Source organism: Paroedura picta, chromosome 7 (assembly GCF_049243985.1).
Source record: "Paroedura picta isolate Pp20150507F chromosome 7, Ppicta_v3.0, whole genome shotgun sequence".
NCBI lineage: Eukaryota > Metazoa > Chordata > Lepidosauria > Squamata > Gekkonidae > Paroedura > Paroedura picta.
The window spans coordinates 94,404,517-94,419,673 of record NC_135375.1 but is presented as its reverse complement, the minus strand read 5'-3'; the positions used below and the strand labels follow the sequence as shown (position 1 = coordinate 94,419,673).

At 42.6% G+C, this 15,157-nt stretch overlaps 1 protein-coding gene across 2 annotated transcripts in view; it reads left to right on the top strand.

Annotated features, from left to right (window-relative positions):
* DNAH6 (dynein axonemal heavy chain 6) overlaps positions 1-15,157 on the top strand; it is a 212,847-nt gene that overhangs the window by 106,044 nt on the left and 91,646 nt on the right. For both annotated transcript variants that reach the window (XM_077345452.1, XM_077345451.1), the window contains exons 51-55: positions 465-700; positions 7,227-7,488; positions 9,200-9,323; positions 12,009-12,205; positions 13,796-13,999. In XM_077345452.1, the coding sequence (XP_077201567.1) occupies positions 465-700; positions 7,227-7,488; positions 9,200-9,323; positions 12,009-12,205; positions 13,796-13,999 (1,023 nt within the window). The remainder of the gene's footprint in view (positions 1-464; positions 701-7,226; positions 7,489-9,199; positions 9,324-12,008; positions 12,206-13,795; positions 14,000-15,157) is intronic.

Below are 15,157 nucleotides of genomic sequence, written 5' to 3'. Positions count from 1 at the left end.
AGACATAGAGTTTGAGCGCAGAAGATGGAATTGTGGTGTTTTCTGCAACATCAGATTCTTGATCCTCCATCTAGCTCAGTTTTGGCAGCCAATGTCACCCAACTGAAAATGTCAGTGATTACAACAGAGACCTTCTGCTTGCTCTTTTCTTTCTGCGATGAAAGATACCTGAGCAATGGCAATTTTATAAACTAGCAACATTGCCAGAAGTGTTGTTTGCTCTAGCACAAGAAAATCACAATGATTTTTTTTTTTTTTTGCTTCTGCGCATTGTTTAGCTTCACCGGCATCCTGGAAAAAAATTGCATCATTTTTCACAGTCTTACAGCACACCACATGAGAATACTGCATGTTTTCTGTTTCATTTCTTCACTCACTGAAAAAAACAAACAGCAAAAACAAAGAATCGAAATGTGAACTTCAGCACTTCAGAAACTCATGATGGCCGATTAATTTGCTTGCAGGTTCGCCGTGTCGTTCAAGAAGATGAAGCTATCGCCAAAGTGAAAGCGGAAGAAACCCAGGCGATAGCCGACGATGCTCAGCGTGACCTGGATGAGGCCCTCCCTGCTCTAGAAGCTGCCAACAAAGCTCTCGATTCTTTAGATAAAGCAGACATTTCTGAGATCAGAGTTTTCACTAAACCCCCGGACCTAGTCATGACTGTGATGGAAGCTATCTGTATTCTTCTCAACGCAAAGTAAGTCAGATGCGCCTCATCTGCTAACCTCAGCTTATATTTTTAGATCCAGTTTTGGTTGGGTGTGAAGGGACACCCATTTCCGAGAGCCATTTTCAACAGAAGAATTCTGGCTCTCCCACTCTCCTGCAAGGTTGTCATGCTCTGCAGTTCCCCGCCTCGCAAGCCAGTGGAACGGAGGTTAGAAAAGTCTGGGATAGGATGACATTGCATGACCCACTTTGACTCCCTAAATCTTACAGGTGACACCATGAGAAAAAAATACACAGCCGTTGTTCTGGCAGCAGCAGCTGCCCATTCTTATAACTCCTACTTCTCGCCCTAAACCTGCTGCTGAAATGAATTTGCATAAACATACAAGTATTACTCTGTTACTTGTTGTTGTTGTTATGTGCGAAGTCGTGTCCGACCCATCGCGACCCCATGGACAATGATCCTCCAGGCCTTCCTGTCCTCTACCATTCCCCGGAGTCCATTTAAGTTTGCACCTACTGCTTCAGTGACTCCATCCAGCCACCTCATTCTCTGTCGGCCCCTTCTTCTTTTGCCCTCGATCGCTCCCAGCATTAGGCTCTTCTCCAGGGAGTCCTTCCTTCTCATGAGGTGGCCAAAGTATTTGAGTTTCATCTTCAGGATCGGGCCTTCTAAAGAGCAGTCAGGGCTGATCTCCTCTAGGACTGACCGGTTTGTTCGCCTTGCAGTCCAAGGGACTCGCAAGAGTCTTCTCCAGCACCAGAGTTCAAAAGCCTCAATTCTTTGACGCTCGGCCTTCCTTATGGTCCAACTTTCGCAGCCATACATTGCAACTGGGAATACCATAGCCTTGACTAAACGCACTTTTGTTGGCAAGGTGATGTCTCTGCTTTTTAGGATGCTGTCTAGATTTGCCATAGCTTTCCTCCCCAGGAGCAAGCGTCTTTTAATTTCTTTGCTGCAGTCCCCATCTGCAGTGATCTTGGAGCCCAGGAAAATAAAATCTGTCACTATCTCCATTTATTTGCCAGGAATTGAGAGGGCCGGATGCCATGATCTTTGTTTTCTTGATGTTGAGTTTCAAGCCAACTTTTGCACTCTCCTCCTTCACCCGCATCAACAGGCTCTTTAGTTCCTCTTCACTTTCTGCCATTAGAGTGGTATCATCTGCATATCTGAGGTTGTTGATATTTCTCCCTGCAATCTTGATCCCAATTTGTGACTCCTCTAATCCCGCATTTCTCATGATGTGCTCCGCATACAAGTTAAATAAGCAAGGCGACAGTATACAGCCTTACCGAACTCCTTTCTCAATTTTGAACCAGTCAGTGATTCCATGTTCAGTTCTCACTGTTGCTTCTTGACCTGCATATAAATTTCTCAAGAGACAAATAAGATGCTCTGGTATTCCCATCTCTTTAATAACTTGCCACAATTTGTTGTGCTCCACACAATCAAAGGCTTTAGCATAGTCAATGAAGCAGAAGTAGACGTTCTTCTGGTACTCCCTAGCTTTCTCCATGATCCAGCGTATGTTGGCAATTTGATCTCTAGTTCCTCTGCCTCTTCGAAATCCTGCCTGTACTTCTGGAAGTTCTCGGTCCACATATTGCTGGAGCCTAGCTTGTAGGATTTTGAGCATAACTTTGCTAGCATGAGAAATTAGTGCAATGGTGCGGTAGTTTGAACATTCTTTGGCATTGCCCTTCTTTGGGATTGGAATGTAAACTGACCTTTTCCAATCCTGTGGCCATTGTTGAGTTTTCAAAATTTGCTGGCATATTGAGTGTAGCACTTTTACTGCATCGTCCTTTAAGATTTTGAATAGTTCAACTGGAATGCTGTCACCACCACTAGCTTTATTATTGCTCAGACTTCCTAAGGCCCATTTGACTTCACATTCCAGGATGTCTGGCTCCAGGTCAGTAACTACCGCACTGTGGTCATCAGGGATGTTAAGCTCGCTCTTGTATAGTTGTTCTGTATAATTTTGCCACCTTTGTTTAATCTCTTCTGCTTCTGTGAGGTCCCTACCATTTTGGTGTCTTATCATACCCAACTTTGCATGAAATGTTCTCTTCATATCTCCAATTTTCTTGAAAAGATCTCTGGTCCTCCCCATTCTATTGTTTTCTTCTATTTGTTTGCACTGTTCATTTAAGAAGGCATTCTTATCTCTTCTAGCTTTTCTCTGGAATTCTGCATTCAGTTGGGTGTATCTTTCTCTTTCTCCCTTGCCTTTCACTTCCCTTCTCTCCTTAGCTATTTGTAAAGCTTCCTCAGACAGCCATTTTGATTTCTTGCATTTCTTTTTCTTTGGGATGGTTTTAGTTGCTACCTCTTGTACAATGTTGCGAACCTCCGCCCATAGTTCTTCAGGCACTCTGTCTATCAGATCTAATTCCTTAAATCTATTTGTCACCTCTACTGTGTATTCGTCAGGGATATGATTTAGTTCATACCTGAGTGGCCTAGTGCTTTTCCCTACTTTCTTCAATTTAAGCCTAAATTTTGCAACAAGAAGCTCATGATCTGAACCACAATCAGCTCTTGTTTTCATTGACTGGATAGAACTTTTCCATCTTCGGCTGCAGAGCACATAGTCAATCTGATTTCTGTGTTGACTGTCTGGTGATGTCCATGTGTAGAGTCGTCTCTTGGGTTGTTGGAAAAGAGTGTTTGCTATGACCATTGTATTCTCTTGACAAAATTCTACCAGCCTGTGCCCTGCTTCATTTTGTACTCCAAGCCCAAACTTGCCTGTTATCCCGGTTATCTTTTGGCTTCCTACTTTAGCATTCCAATCCCCCATGATGATAAGCACATCATTTTTTGGCGTTGCTTCTAGAAGGTGTTGTAGGGCTTCATAGAACTGATCAACTTCATCCTCTTCAGCAGCAGTGGTTGGGGCATAGACCTGGATCACTGTGATGTTGAATGGTTTGCCTTGGATTCGAACTGAGATCATTCTGTCATTTTGGGGATTGTATCCCAAGACTGCTTTTCCTACTCTCTTATTGATTATGAAGGCTACTTCATTTCTTCTGCGAGATTCTTGTCCACAATAGTATACCTGATGGTCATCTGAATTAAATTCACCCATTCCTGTCCATTTTAGTTCACTGATTCCTAAAATGTCGATGTTCAGTCTTGTCATTTCTTGTTTGACCACGTCCAGCTTACCTTGATTCATGGATCTGACGTTCCAGGTTCCTATGGAATAAAAATCTTTACAGCATCGGACTGTCTTTTCGCCACCAGTTACTTCCACAACTGAGCGTCCTTTCGGCTTTGGCCCAGTCGCTTCATTCATTCTGGCGCTACTTGTACTAGCCGTCTGCTCATCCCCAGTAGCATATTGGACACCTTCCGACCTGAGGGGCTCATCTTCCGGCGTCATATCGTTATGCCTATTGGAACTGTCCATAGAGTTTTCATGGCAAAGATACTGGAGTGGTTTGCCATTTCCTTCTCCAGTGGATCACCTTTTGTCAGAGCTCTCAGCTATGACCTGTCCGTCTTGGGTGGCCCTGCACGGTATAGCTCATAGCTTCACTGAACTACGCAAGCCCCCTTGCCACAACAAGGCAGCGATCCTTGAAGGGGGTCTCTGTTACTAATTAGCAAGAAAATTTAAATTAAGGGCTGGATTTAGTTGAGCAGGGCAAGCTGTGATGGTGGATTTGATGTATGGGAACAGTCAAAACTCCCTAATGGTAAAACATGTCTCTCTTTATAGTCTTGGGCTAGATTCTGACTGTTTCTTCCAAGTTAAGCTAACGATTATGGAGTTTGATGATGAAGAGGTATGCTCCAGGCAAAGTCAGCTACTAACATCCCAAAGGAATTTAGCGATGAATTACATCAATTACATGTTATCACAAAGTAAATGAATGTCACAGTGAGCACTAGTGCCATTTTTTTAAAGGACAAACCTACTCAGTTTTTATAGCTCAGTAAGGTAGAATCCAAATTCTTAACCTTTTTAATGTTTTGCCACCTTGGATCTTTTAAAGCAAGATGTGATGTGGTGAGCCCCCCCCCCCCCAAGTCCTAACCGTCTTTACAGAGTTGTGATCCCACTGATTTCCTTCACATGTGTTTAGGATAATGGGTCAAATTTTGTGAGTCTTTTTCAAACTGAGAGAACAGGCTTGGGATGGGAAGAAGTCTTTACTGCACCAGCGCACCACTATAGCCATCTGATATTATGGTGGCATCATGAGAGTGCTTAGCGCAGCCTTTCTCCACTTTTTTCTGTTGAGAAACCCCTGAAACATTCTTCAGGCTTTAAGAAATCGCAGAAGTGGTGCAATTATGCAGAATACGGTTGGGAGGCATAGCTGTGTACGTGCACCCCCCCTTGGGACCCTCCCCTTCCCATCCTTTCTAAGCCCATCATTGGCCTTTTGGGCGGGGGCACATCAACATGGCCATATATGTTGTATCACCTGATGAATGTTTAAACAATTTAAAAAATATATTAAAAGGTAATTAACTCCCACCCATTCAGGAAAGCCTTCCAGGGCCATCGAGAAACCCCAGGGTTTAAAAAAAAACCATGTCTGAGAAAGCCTAGCTTAGAACGTCACACCGGTGGCACAGCATCACTCAGTGCTCCTGCAACTGGAGTAGCTAGCTGCTATCATTATGGCAGCATGCAGAGCAGCTGCATGGCACAGAAGCAGTAGGAACAGTATAAGCCAGAGAAGGGGAAGATCTGGACAGTTTATGGAGACATATCTCACTGGAGATCCTCCTATGGACCTTTCAGCCATCGTGCAGGTTTCTAGCTTGGCACGGATCTACATATCTGATATAGCAAAACAGGGTGGAAAAAGAGGTGTGCTCAGCACATCAAGCACATGCATTCTCTGCATCCTTTCGCACATTAATGACTCTGCCTGTCATTGCATGGCTAAGGCTGTCGGGGAAGGCTATTAGTATGTTAAAATATATTATTTGATATTAAGGTGTGATTACTGTGTCTAATTGGCCTGAGGTACGTGCATTCTCCTAGAGAGCCTCTTGTGGCGCAGAATGGTAAGGCAGCAGTCATGCTGTCTGAAGCTGTCTGCCCATGAGGCTGGGAGTTCGATCCCAGCAGCCGGCACAAGGTTGACTCAGCCTGCCATCCTTCTGAGGTCGGTAAAATGAGTACCCAGCTTGCTGGGGGGTAAATGGTAATGACTGGGGAAGGCACTGGCAAACCACCCCGTATTGAGTCTGCCAAGAAAACGCTGGAGGGTGTCATCACAAGGGTCAGACATGACACGGTGCTTGCACAGGGGATACCTTTACCTTTACCTTTACGTGCATTCTCCTACATGCATCTTAAGGCACCAAGATCAGCTGGAGAGGGGGGAGTCCTTTGTATTCCTTCTTTTATTAGGGCAAGAACTGTAAAAGCACAGTGTACGGTTTTTTCTGTTGTGGCACCCACCTTTTGGAACTTCCTGCTAGGGAAGATATGGTTTGGCTCCAAGTACATAAAACTTTCGGCACAAAAATAATGCAAGTTCTCAGGGGCACTTCTGGGTCTTGACTGGTTGCTGTTAATCCTCATTAGCCTTATAGGTACTGATTTTTTTAAAACTCACTTTGGCTGCTTTGGGAGAAGGAAAATGTGGCTCATAGTTGCTATCAGTAATTCTATCATTGGCCTGTACTGAGTGCAGTGTGGAATGCATCATGTAATAGTTTATAATGAATCCTATAGTACAAACAGCTTTTTAAAATAACAGGGTTTTTTTTCAGAGTCCTTTATGAGGAAACGCTCAAAATAATTCTCATTCAGTATAAATGCACCTTATAAAAATTGAGCTTGCCGATGATGGCATTTGTCTTCTCCTGAAGTTCATAAATGTGCTTCAGGCTCATTGTGAATTCTCCTTTTGCTGTTTCTAATCAAAGAATAAAAGATATTCCGCACACAAACCACGTGCACAGCATGTCTCCGCAAGCTTTTAATTTTCTTTTAACGAGCTGCCACACATTTGGATGAGAGATGGTCTCTCATTTGTAACTTCAGAAGCTTAAACCATTCAGGTAATCCTCTGCTGGTTAAGAGAAAAACAAAGGTCAGACTATTTTGTCTGAGAGTCTGCCTCAAGATAATTAAATTATATAGTTATATATCTGTTGTTACTTGGCTAGAATTTCAATACTAGTGACTGGAAGGGTCTAGTCTTCTAGAGGAATAGCAGCTTTGGCAGACTGTTGGGCAAACATCTTTATGGATTAGGTGATATTCATAGGGGTGTCACTTGAAGTTCAGTTCACATTACACAAAACATTAGCTGACGTGGGAGACGTCAAAGCTCCATTTCCTTTGCAAACCATACCCCATCTTCTTCTTCCTAAGACCCGTTTGGTTGATTGTCTTCTCCATGCTGGAATTAATTATGCATGATGCAGGAATGTAGCTGTCACTTGGTCTTTTATCGAGCACAAATTTAATCCTAGCAAGTACATCCGAAATTACGCTGGGCAATACCTTCTCTGAGGCAGAAACGGCAATTCTGACCTGTGCCAGTTTCTTTCCATCTTTCAGACCTGACTGGGCAACAGCAAAACAGCTTCTCGGAGACTCCAATTTCCTGAAAAAGCTTTTAGAATACGATAAAGAAAACATTAAGAGTCAAATATTGCAAAAGCTTCAGAAATATATGAACAACCCTGATTTTGTGCCGGAAAAAGTCGAGAAAGTGTCAAAGGCGTGCAAATCTATGTGCATGTGGGTGAGAGCCATGGATTTATACTCGCGAGTCGTCAAGGTTGTAGAGCCAAAGAGGCAGAAGTTGAATGCTGCACAGGTAATTTGTTAGTTGGAAAAGATTTAATTTATTTCTTGTTATTATTGAATGGAAAAAAATGTTTTTCAACTGCTTTGCTAATGAGATCAACTTCAAGTTTTACTATTCCTCCATCTCCAGTGGATTTCCCTTTAATATCATGATGATCTACGGCAATTATCAGGTAACGTAGCTGTCATATCATGAAAACCTCCAGCTTCCCATTTCTGCCCATTAAATGTCTGGTAAGGGGAAATTGTTCCCCCTGGCCAGTTTGGCTATCTCAGTCACATGGAAGGTTCTCTTGCAGCTTGTATGGCACCAGTACAGGAAGCTGGATGCCAAACAAAAGTCTGGCCCTGTGCACTCTTGTCTGTTCTTGCTGCTGTAACAAGGTTGCCCATGTTAATCCCACGTGGTCTGTTCAGACTAGCAACAAATTCTGCACAGAAATCTGCATAATTCCCTTTTGACATCTGGGTAATGGGGACATTGATTCAGTGCATCTGATACTTGAAAGTGTTAGCCATGAAACAGTCATCTCATTAAGACAGTAATGACAGAAGGCAATCGGGCCTTCCAAAATCTTATTCTCTGGAGAAAATACTGAAATGTTGTTAATATTTGTGCCCCAAAACAGCTTTTGTCATGCCAGAATGCACTTTCAAATGTGCATCCAGTTCAAAACAGGTTGTGATTAGATGACATTGGCATTCTGGTGGACATGTGAATTTATGTCAATTAATGTACAACCGAATGTTGATGTTGTCTTCCCATATGGCATTGTTTTAAATTGGACACACATGCCATTGTATTTTGGCTCAGTTAGCCCACCTGTAACTGTGTAGTTCAGAGTGCTTGTAACTATGGCAGTTCAGAGTGCTTGTTCTAAAACGTTAGCTTTATAAATGCTCAGCCTAATTTGATCAGTTGGGAAAATAAAAGAAGTAGATAAATAAGACTCCACTGTTAAAAACTAGAGGAAAATAATAAAGTAAGACTAGCTTATCAGAGAGCTTTTCAAAAAAGTTATCTGTCCACCGCCATCTTAGCCGGAAGCCTCCATCTATCTTGCTAACCTGCTTTATGCCAATAAAGGTATTGTGTGCATATATATGATAAGTTGGCCCTGCCAAACCTACTAAAAATGTGAAAGCTCTTCTGAAATATGTTAGGAAGATAGTGCAAATGGGGGGGGGGGATATAATTTCAAGAACTGTGCTTTTAAATGGATCTTTCCATTTATTTATTTCATTTTCCAAAATAGATGACATCAGAATACATTTATATTTCTGCTACACTTTAGATTAGATATCTAAAGTGTAGCAGAAATATAAATGTATTCTGATGTCATCTATTTTGGAAAATGAAACAAATTACCTGTGGCCTCTGTCTTCCTCCAGCCTAAGGAAACTTTCTCCAACTTAGTGTCTCATCCTCCAATTGTTAAGCTGAAGAAGCCACTTAAGCTGGAAGAAGTTTCTTTAGGATAGGGGAACTTCCTTCAATCTATGGTAGGTTGCTGTCCATTATTGTTTCATTAACTGCCACAATTGTGGCCTGACAGATATGTATGTCTCAAGTTCAAAGTCCAAACTCCACTGCAGAAGTTGCTGAGTGACCTACAAGAAGCCATTGTCACACCCTGGGTAGAATCTTACGGAGCAGTATTGAAAATGAATGAAAGCATTTGACACAACAATGATGGATGCCATTATTGTATCCTGATTAGGCAGAGCTTGATGCCACATTGGCTACCCTTCGAGATAAACAAAAGAAGCTGAGACAAGTAGAAGAACAAATTCAAGAATTACAAGACCAGTATGAAAAAAGTGTGAATGAAAAAGAGAGTCTTGGTAAGTAGTTCAGGTAAAAAAAAATTTTTTTCTGAAGTTCAAGAACGTGGTTTTTAGAATAATCCTTTGCCAGTATATTTTTACTTAACATGTTGTAAGTTTTGCAGCAACCATGCCTGCCTGATTAATATAACTTGTTCAACCAACTGCAGCCTACTCACAAGTTAACTTTCAGTGTTTCTCCAATGTTTACCCCTAGGGGTGTATGTGTGTTGGGGAAACCTACAGTATTTTTTGGGTTCAGGTATATTGAACCTGAAAAATATCAGTAGTTCTTGATATTCCTGAATCCTAATACCGATATATTATTTGGATTTGGTAAATATTCAGGAATGCCTTTTTTTTTTTTTTGGCTCTATGAAACTGAGTCATTTAAAGAGACTGAGATCCCTTTAAATGCCTTTTCCACTCCAAGCTGCAAGTCCAAGACAATTAAAGAAATCTTGGTCCCTTTAAATGCCTTAACCCCAGGTACTCAGGGTTTTTCAGGAATGTTCACTTCAGTAGCTGGGGAAATAGCAAAAAAAGAGTCTGAATTAATACAAAAAATACGTTATCAGTATTTTTCGAGTATTTTTATGGCTCAAATGCACAGCCAAGTTTACCACCTCATGGGAGCACTTTACTGGGCAGTTTTGTGGCTGCATGATAGCCACATTAGATAAGTTCCTTGTCTTAGTTTTTGTACATTTTGTACATTCATCAAGTCTTTACACAGAGTCATGATCAGCCATTGAAGGGCTGCCTCTCACATCCCAGTGTCGGCGAGGGAGTGAGCTAGAAGCTCATGGTCAACTGTGCCGAAAGCTGCTGAGAGGTCTAGTAGCACAAGCAGCGCAGACCCACCTTGGTCCAACTGGCTACAGAGGTTGCCTGTCAGGGTGACTAGTCTTGTTTATACCCCATGGCCAGGCTGGAAACCTGACTGGGATGGGTCTAGGATTGAAGCTTCTTCCAGGAATGCTGATATTTGGTCGTACTAACAGTTGCATCCTTTCCCCCATCTACTTTTTCTTTTAACTGAAAACACACAGGACATGAAGGTAGCCAATTACAGCCAGTTTTGCTTATGACATGAATGGTTGCCTAGAGAGAGCCAGGGCTACCCCAAGGGAATTTCCAAAAGGCAATGATCTCACAAGATCACCTGGGGTAGCAGGGAAACTTTTAGTACATACCATTTAGTTGTCAATGACAGTTCACACAGTTCATTCTATTTCTAGAAAAATGCACGTTCAACGCAATTTATTTTAGTGGCACTGGGATGGGAGCAGTGAAATAAACCTTCGGGAACTTGCATGCACAGATGCTGTAGTTCCAGACAGTTTCGTAGTCATTAATGTTGTGCCAGAAAAGTCCAAGTCGCCCTGCTATTTAAACTTTTAGTAATTCTTTCTTCAAAAATAGATAGTAGCATATGAGCTGGGGGTGCACTTGATGCATATATCTGCATGCACAAAGGCATCTTTCTTGTGGCAAATGTGCTTGAGTGCAGCATCCTGGTGATTGTTCAGCTTCTAAAACAGAAACAGGTGACCTTGATGGGCACTGAACCACTGGGTGCTCAAGCACATCTTATTTTTTTCCCCCTGCATGGCTAACTAAATCGCAAAATTGTTACGCTGTCTATAGCAGGGGTAGTCAACCTGTGGTCCTCCAGATGTCCATGGACTACAATTTCCATGAGCCCCTGCCAGCGCTTGCTGGCAGGGGCTCGTGGGAATTGTAGTCCATGGACATCTGGAGGACCACAGGTTGACTACCCCTGGTCTATAGTACTCACAAGTGCCTATTCATCATTTGGAATCCTGCAAACGGTGCTTGGTTAAAGATGTCCCCACACTCTTTGAATCTCTCACTGTCATCACACGGTAGTGAGAAGAAGAAATTTAAGAAGGGCAAATAAGAGGCAGCTGAAAGCTAAAATCCCGAGGATGGCTTACTGATGTAAATAGCAATTTGACTTCTGTGGCAAGATCCTCTGGTTGTTTGTATACCTGAAATGCCAGTAAGTGTAAAATTGCTGTAGATTAATAGAGTCTATCGTTGCCTTGGGAGCACCGTTTTTCATAAGTGCTTTGAAGACTGAAATTTCCAGGTGGCAATTAGGGAGAAGCAGCACTGTGAACAAATTAGCGGGAAAGTGAAATATTTGCAGGGATATCTGAAAGAGTGCTTTTGCTTCCGGTCTTCTTATCTGTAGAGAGCTCCTGTACCTGATCAAGAAAACCATTCTGAAGGAACTTTCTTTCAATTTATAGAAACCCGGGAAGATGGGAGAATTATGATAAGCTAGACTGGAAGCATTTTTCAGGGAATTTGTGCCTACAACTGTGTGTTTTCGTAACATAAATTTCATAGGAAAAAAGTTCACTGTCGTTTCCACAACAGAGGCTTCACCCCAGGCTGCAGGCTGGAGTTTGAGCCAGGGCAGGTTGCACAGGGAAGCATTTGGCCCACTGCACCTCGTCCGCCCCAGATTTGTGCTCCCACACAGGAACCGGGGCAACAAAGTTCCCAGTGCAGAAATGGTCTACAGTGTGAAAGCTTTTGTGAGATTTACTTCTAATTGTGGTCACACATCCTTTGGTAGCTTTAAAAAACCCCACAGAGGACTGGCTTACCAAAAGCGAATTGTTTTCAAACAGACAGTGACCCCATTCCAGTAATGTTCTTCATGTTTAGCGAGGACCATGGCGCTGACGCAAGCACGTCTTACTCGAGCTGGGAAGCTCACTGCTGCGCTAGGAGATGAACATGTCCGGTGGGAAGAGAGCATTTTGAATTTCGAAGCAGAGATTTCAAACATCATCGGCAACGTGTTCATAGCTGCAGCTTGCGTCGCCTATTTTGGGGCTTTTACAGCTCTCTACAGACAACTGGTGAGTACATTTCTTTCCTCCTGTCAGGTCCACGCAAGCTGAAAAGCATTGCCATGTGTGGTTTAAAATAGCGATCCCCAACCTGTCGGCCGTGGACCACATGTGGACCTTCGACTAATTGGAGGTGGGCCGCGAAAGACGCCTTCTCCCCCCCCCCCCGGCCCCTTACTTCATCCCCACCCAGCCCTTTACAACACACTTTGGGTGTCATTGTCTCCCATCACTCCCAGATGGGACTCTCTCATTGCAGAGAAACAAGCTCAGGGTTCCCATTGATTTGTCATTGTCATGAGTTAAAATTTCTATGAAAATAAAATGTTCCTTATGTTCATTGTTGTGCCATGTCTGTATCTTATTTTGAAGGGATGTTTAAACATTACCATAGCGATCAGAGAGCGCTAGGGCAGTGGTTGAGAGTAGAGGAGTAAACTACCCCCCCCCCCCCACCGGGCCTCAGTAAAAGGCGTTGAGTGGTCCTCGGTGAGTGGTCCCTGGCATTGAGTGGTCCCCGGTGATAAAAAGGTTGGGGACCGCTGGTTTAAAACACACATGTTCATGAAGTATAAAGGTAAAGGTATCCCCTGTGCAAGCACCAGGTCATGTCTGACCCTTGGGGTGACGCCCTCTAGCGTTTTCATGGCAGACTCAATACAGGGTGTCCTTGCCAGTGCCTTCCCCAGTCATTACCGTTTTACCCCCAGCAAGCTGGGTACTCATTTTACCAACCTCGGAAGGATGGAAGGCTGAGTGAGCCAGCTGCTGGGATCGAACTCCCAGCTTCATGGACAGACAGCTTCAGACAGCATTTCTGCCGCTTACCACTCTGCGCCACAAGAGGTATATGTCTGTATAAATATGGCCTTCTGCGCCAAAATCACCCACTGTAAGAAAGCAACCTTCCTTCTGTCACTTTTTGGACCTGTGCCTATGGATCTGGTTTCTCAGGCTTGAAACTTACTAGAAGATCCCCTCCACTTTATATAGCCTGAGACTAACAGTGCATTCCTCAGTAGAGGTACACCTTCCTAAGAGAATAAAAGCTCAGCAAGGAGATTTGAGGGAGTGGCAGCAGAGGTGAAATGAATAAGCCTTTACACAAAGGAATATTTTTACAGGGAGCTAATTTTTAATGGAAAAAGCAAAAAGTATACATTATTAAAGATGAATATTTAAAAGTGGAAGTCTACCCAGAAGCAAAGAGGTTTATTCAAATTGGCTTACTACAATTAAGCCCTCCTCATTTCTCTAAATGTACTCTCCAGCAGGTGGTTTTTTGCACTTTTCACTAACAACATTTGCCTCCTGGGCCTCATCCAGATACTTTCAAGGAATCAAAAACCAATCAGCCTTCCTTCTCAAAGTAGATATCTCCATCTGTCCCAACCCCCCATGAGGCATTTCTCTCTCAGACTGCTCTGTGATGCCCTGACGTAGGCATTCCCTTGTCTGGGGTCAGACAGTTCATTAGTCCTTTGCATTCTTTGTGATTGTACAGCTTCAGACAATTGTGGATCGCTGAACTACTCCTATTTTATATACTGTTGTTATTAAAATAATTCTCCCTTCGTCATTTCGTTTCTTCCTCTCAAGCTAATCGACTGCTGGATCAAGCAGTGTCAGAGCCTAGACATTCCTATTAGTTCTGACTTCAGCCTTATAAATATTTTGGGAGACCCTTACGAGATTCGGCAGTGGAACACAGATGGACTTCCGCGTGACTATGTATCCACTGAGAACGGCATTCTTGTGACCCGGGGGCGACGATGGCCGCTCATGATTGACCCCCAAGATCAGGCAAGGATTTACTTTGACAAATCAACCCCCCCCCCCCTTCTTTCCTTCTCTAGGAGATTATATAAGGGGAATGGGCTGAGTTGTATTGAGATTCCGCCGTATCTTATGCATTTTAATTTTTTGATTGCAATTTTTCCTTTTGTTTTAAGGGGAAGTTTTATGGAGGGTTTTATGCACATTTTGTAAACTGCCATGAGCCTTTTTTGGTGTGGCGGGTAAGAAATTTAATAATAACAACAACAACAACAACTGTGCTGTTTCCTTTTTGAAAGAAGCCGTTCTTCACAACATGTGCATTGTTGTAGGTTTTGACCACTGGCATAATCCCACCAGAACGTGGTAGCAAATGGAGTATTGTAAAACCAAAAAGGGAAACAAAACCCAACCGAACCAGAAAAGTTAAGGACCCAAAGGTTGAGCTGTGAAAATATTTTTTTTAATGTTCAAATATTTAGTACATCAATTGCACTAATTCAACATATTAAAAACATAGTCATAATTTAAAAACATCACATTTCTAACTATACTTGGACAAAGTGTTTTCTGACGCACATAGGAATGCACTGGTGATTGACAGCTGGGCAAAAGCAGAAAGTGGTGGCCTCTGGAAGTGCATATTTTAGAAGGTGGGCTCCAAATCAGATACCTTTACATCAGAAAGGCTAGTTGGAGCAGCACGAAACAGATTTTTCTTTGCCACCCAGCAAGCCCTTTGATTTTATACATGAGTGCATTCCTCGCAATAATTTGACCACTGAGGAAGACTCCTTGGGGTCGAAACACTCTTGATCCATTCTATGTCGGTCTATTCCATGTGTACTCAGGCATGTGATGTTTTTAAATTATGGTGACTATGTTGTAGTATGTTGAATTGAAATTTTTTAAAATTATTTTTGCAGCTCAACCTTTGGGTTCCTAAAATTAAATGGAATTTTCACAAAATTCGTAGGACGTCAGCGTCAGAAGAAAGCGGCTTCCATCCAGTTAGGGCAGTGTTAGTATTTTTGTAATGTGGCCTGAAAGTATGCTCAGTTAGTAACTGAGCATACTGCAGTTAGTAGTATCATGTGTCAAAGAGAATGAGAGTAAGGTAGTTTTAATTATTTGTTTGAATAATCGGTACGTTTTCCAATAATCCAATAGTAGAAATTTTACAAT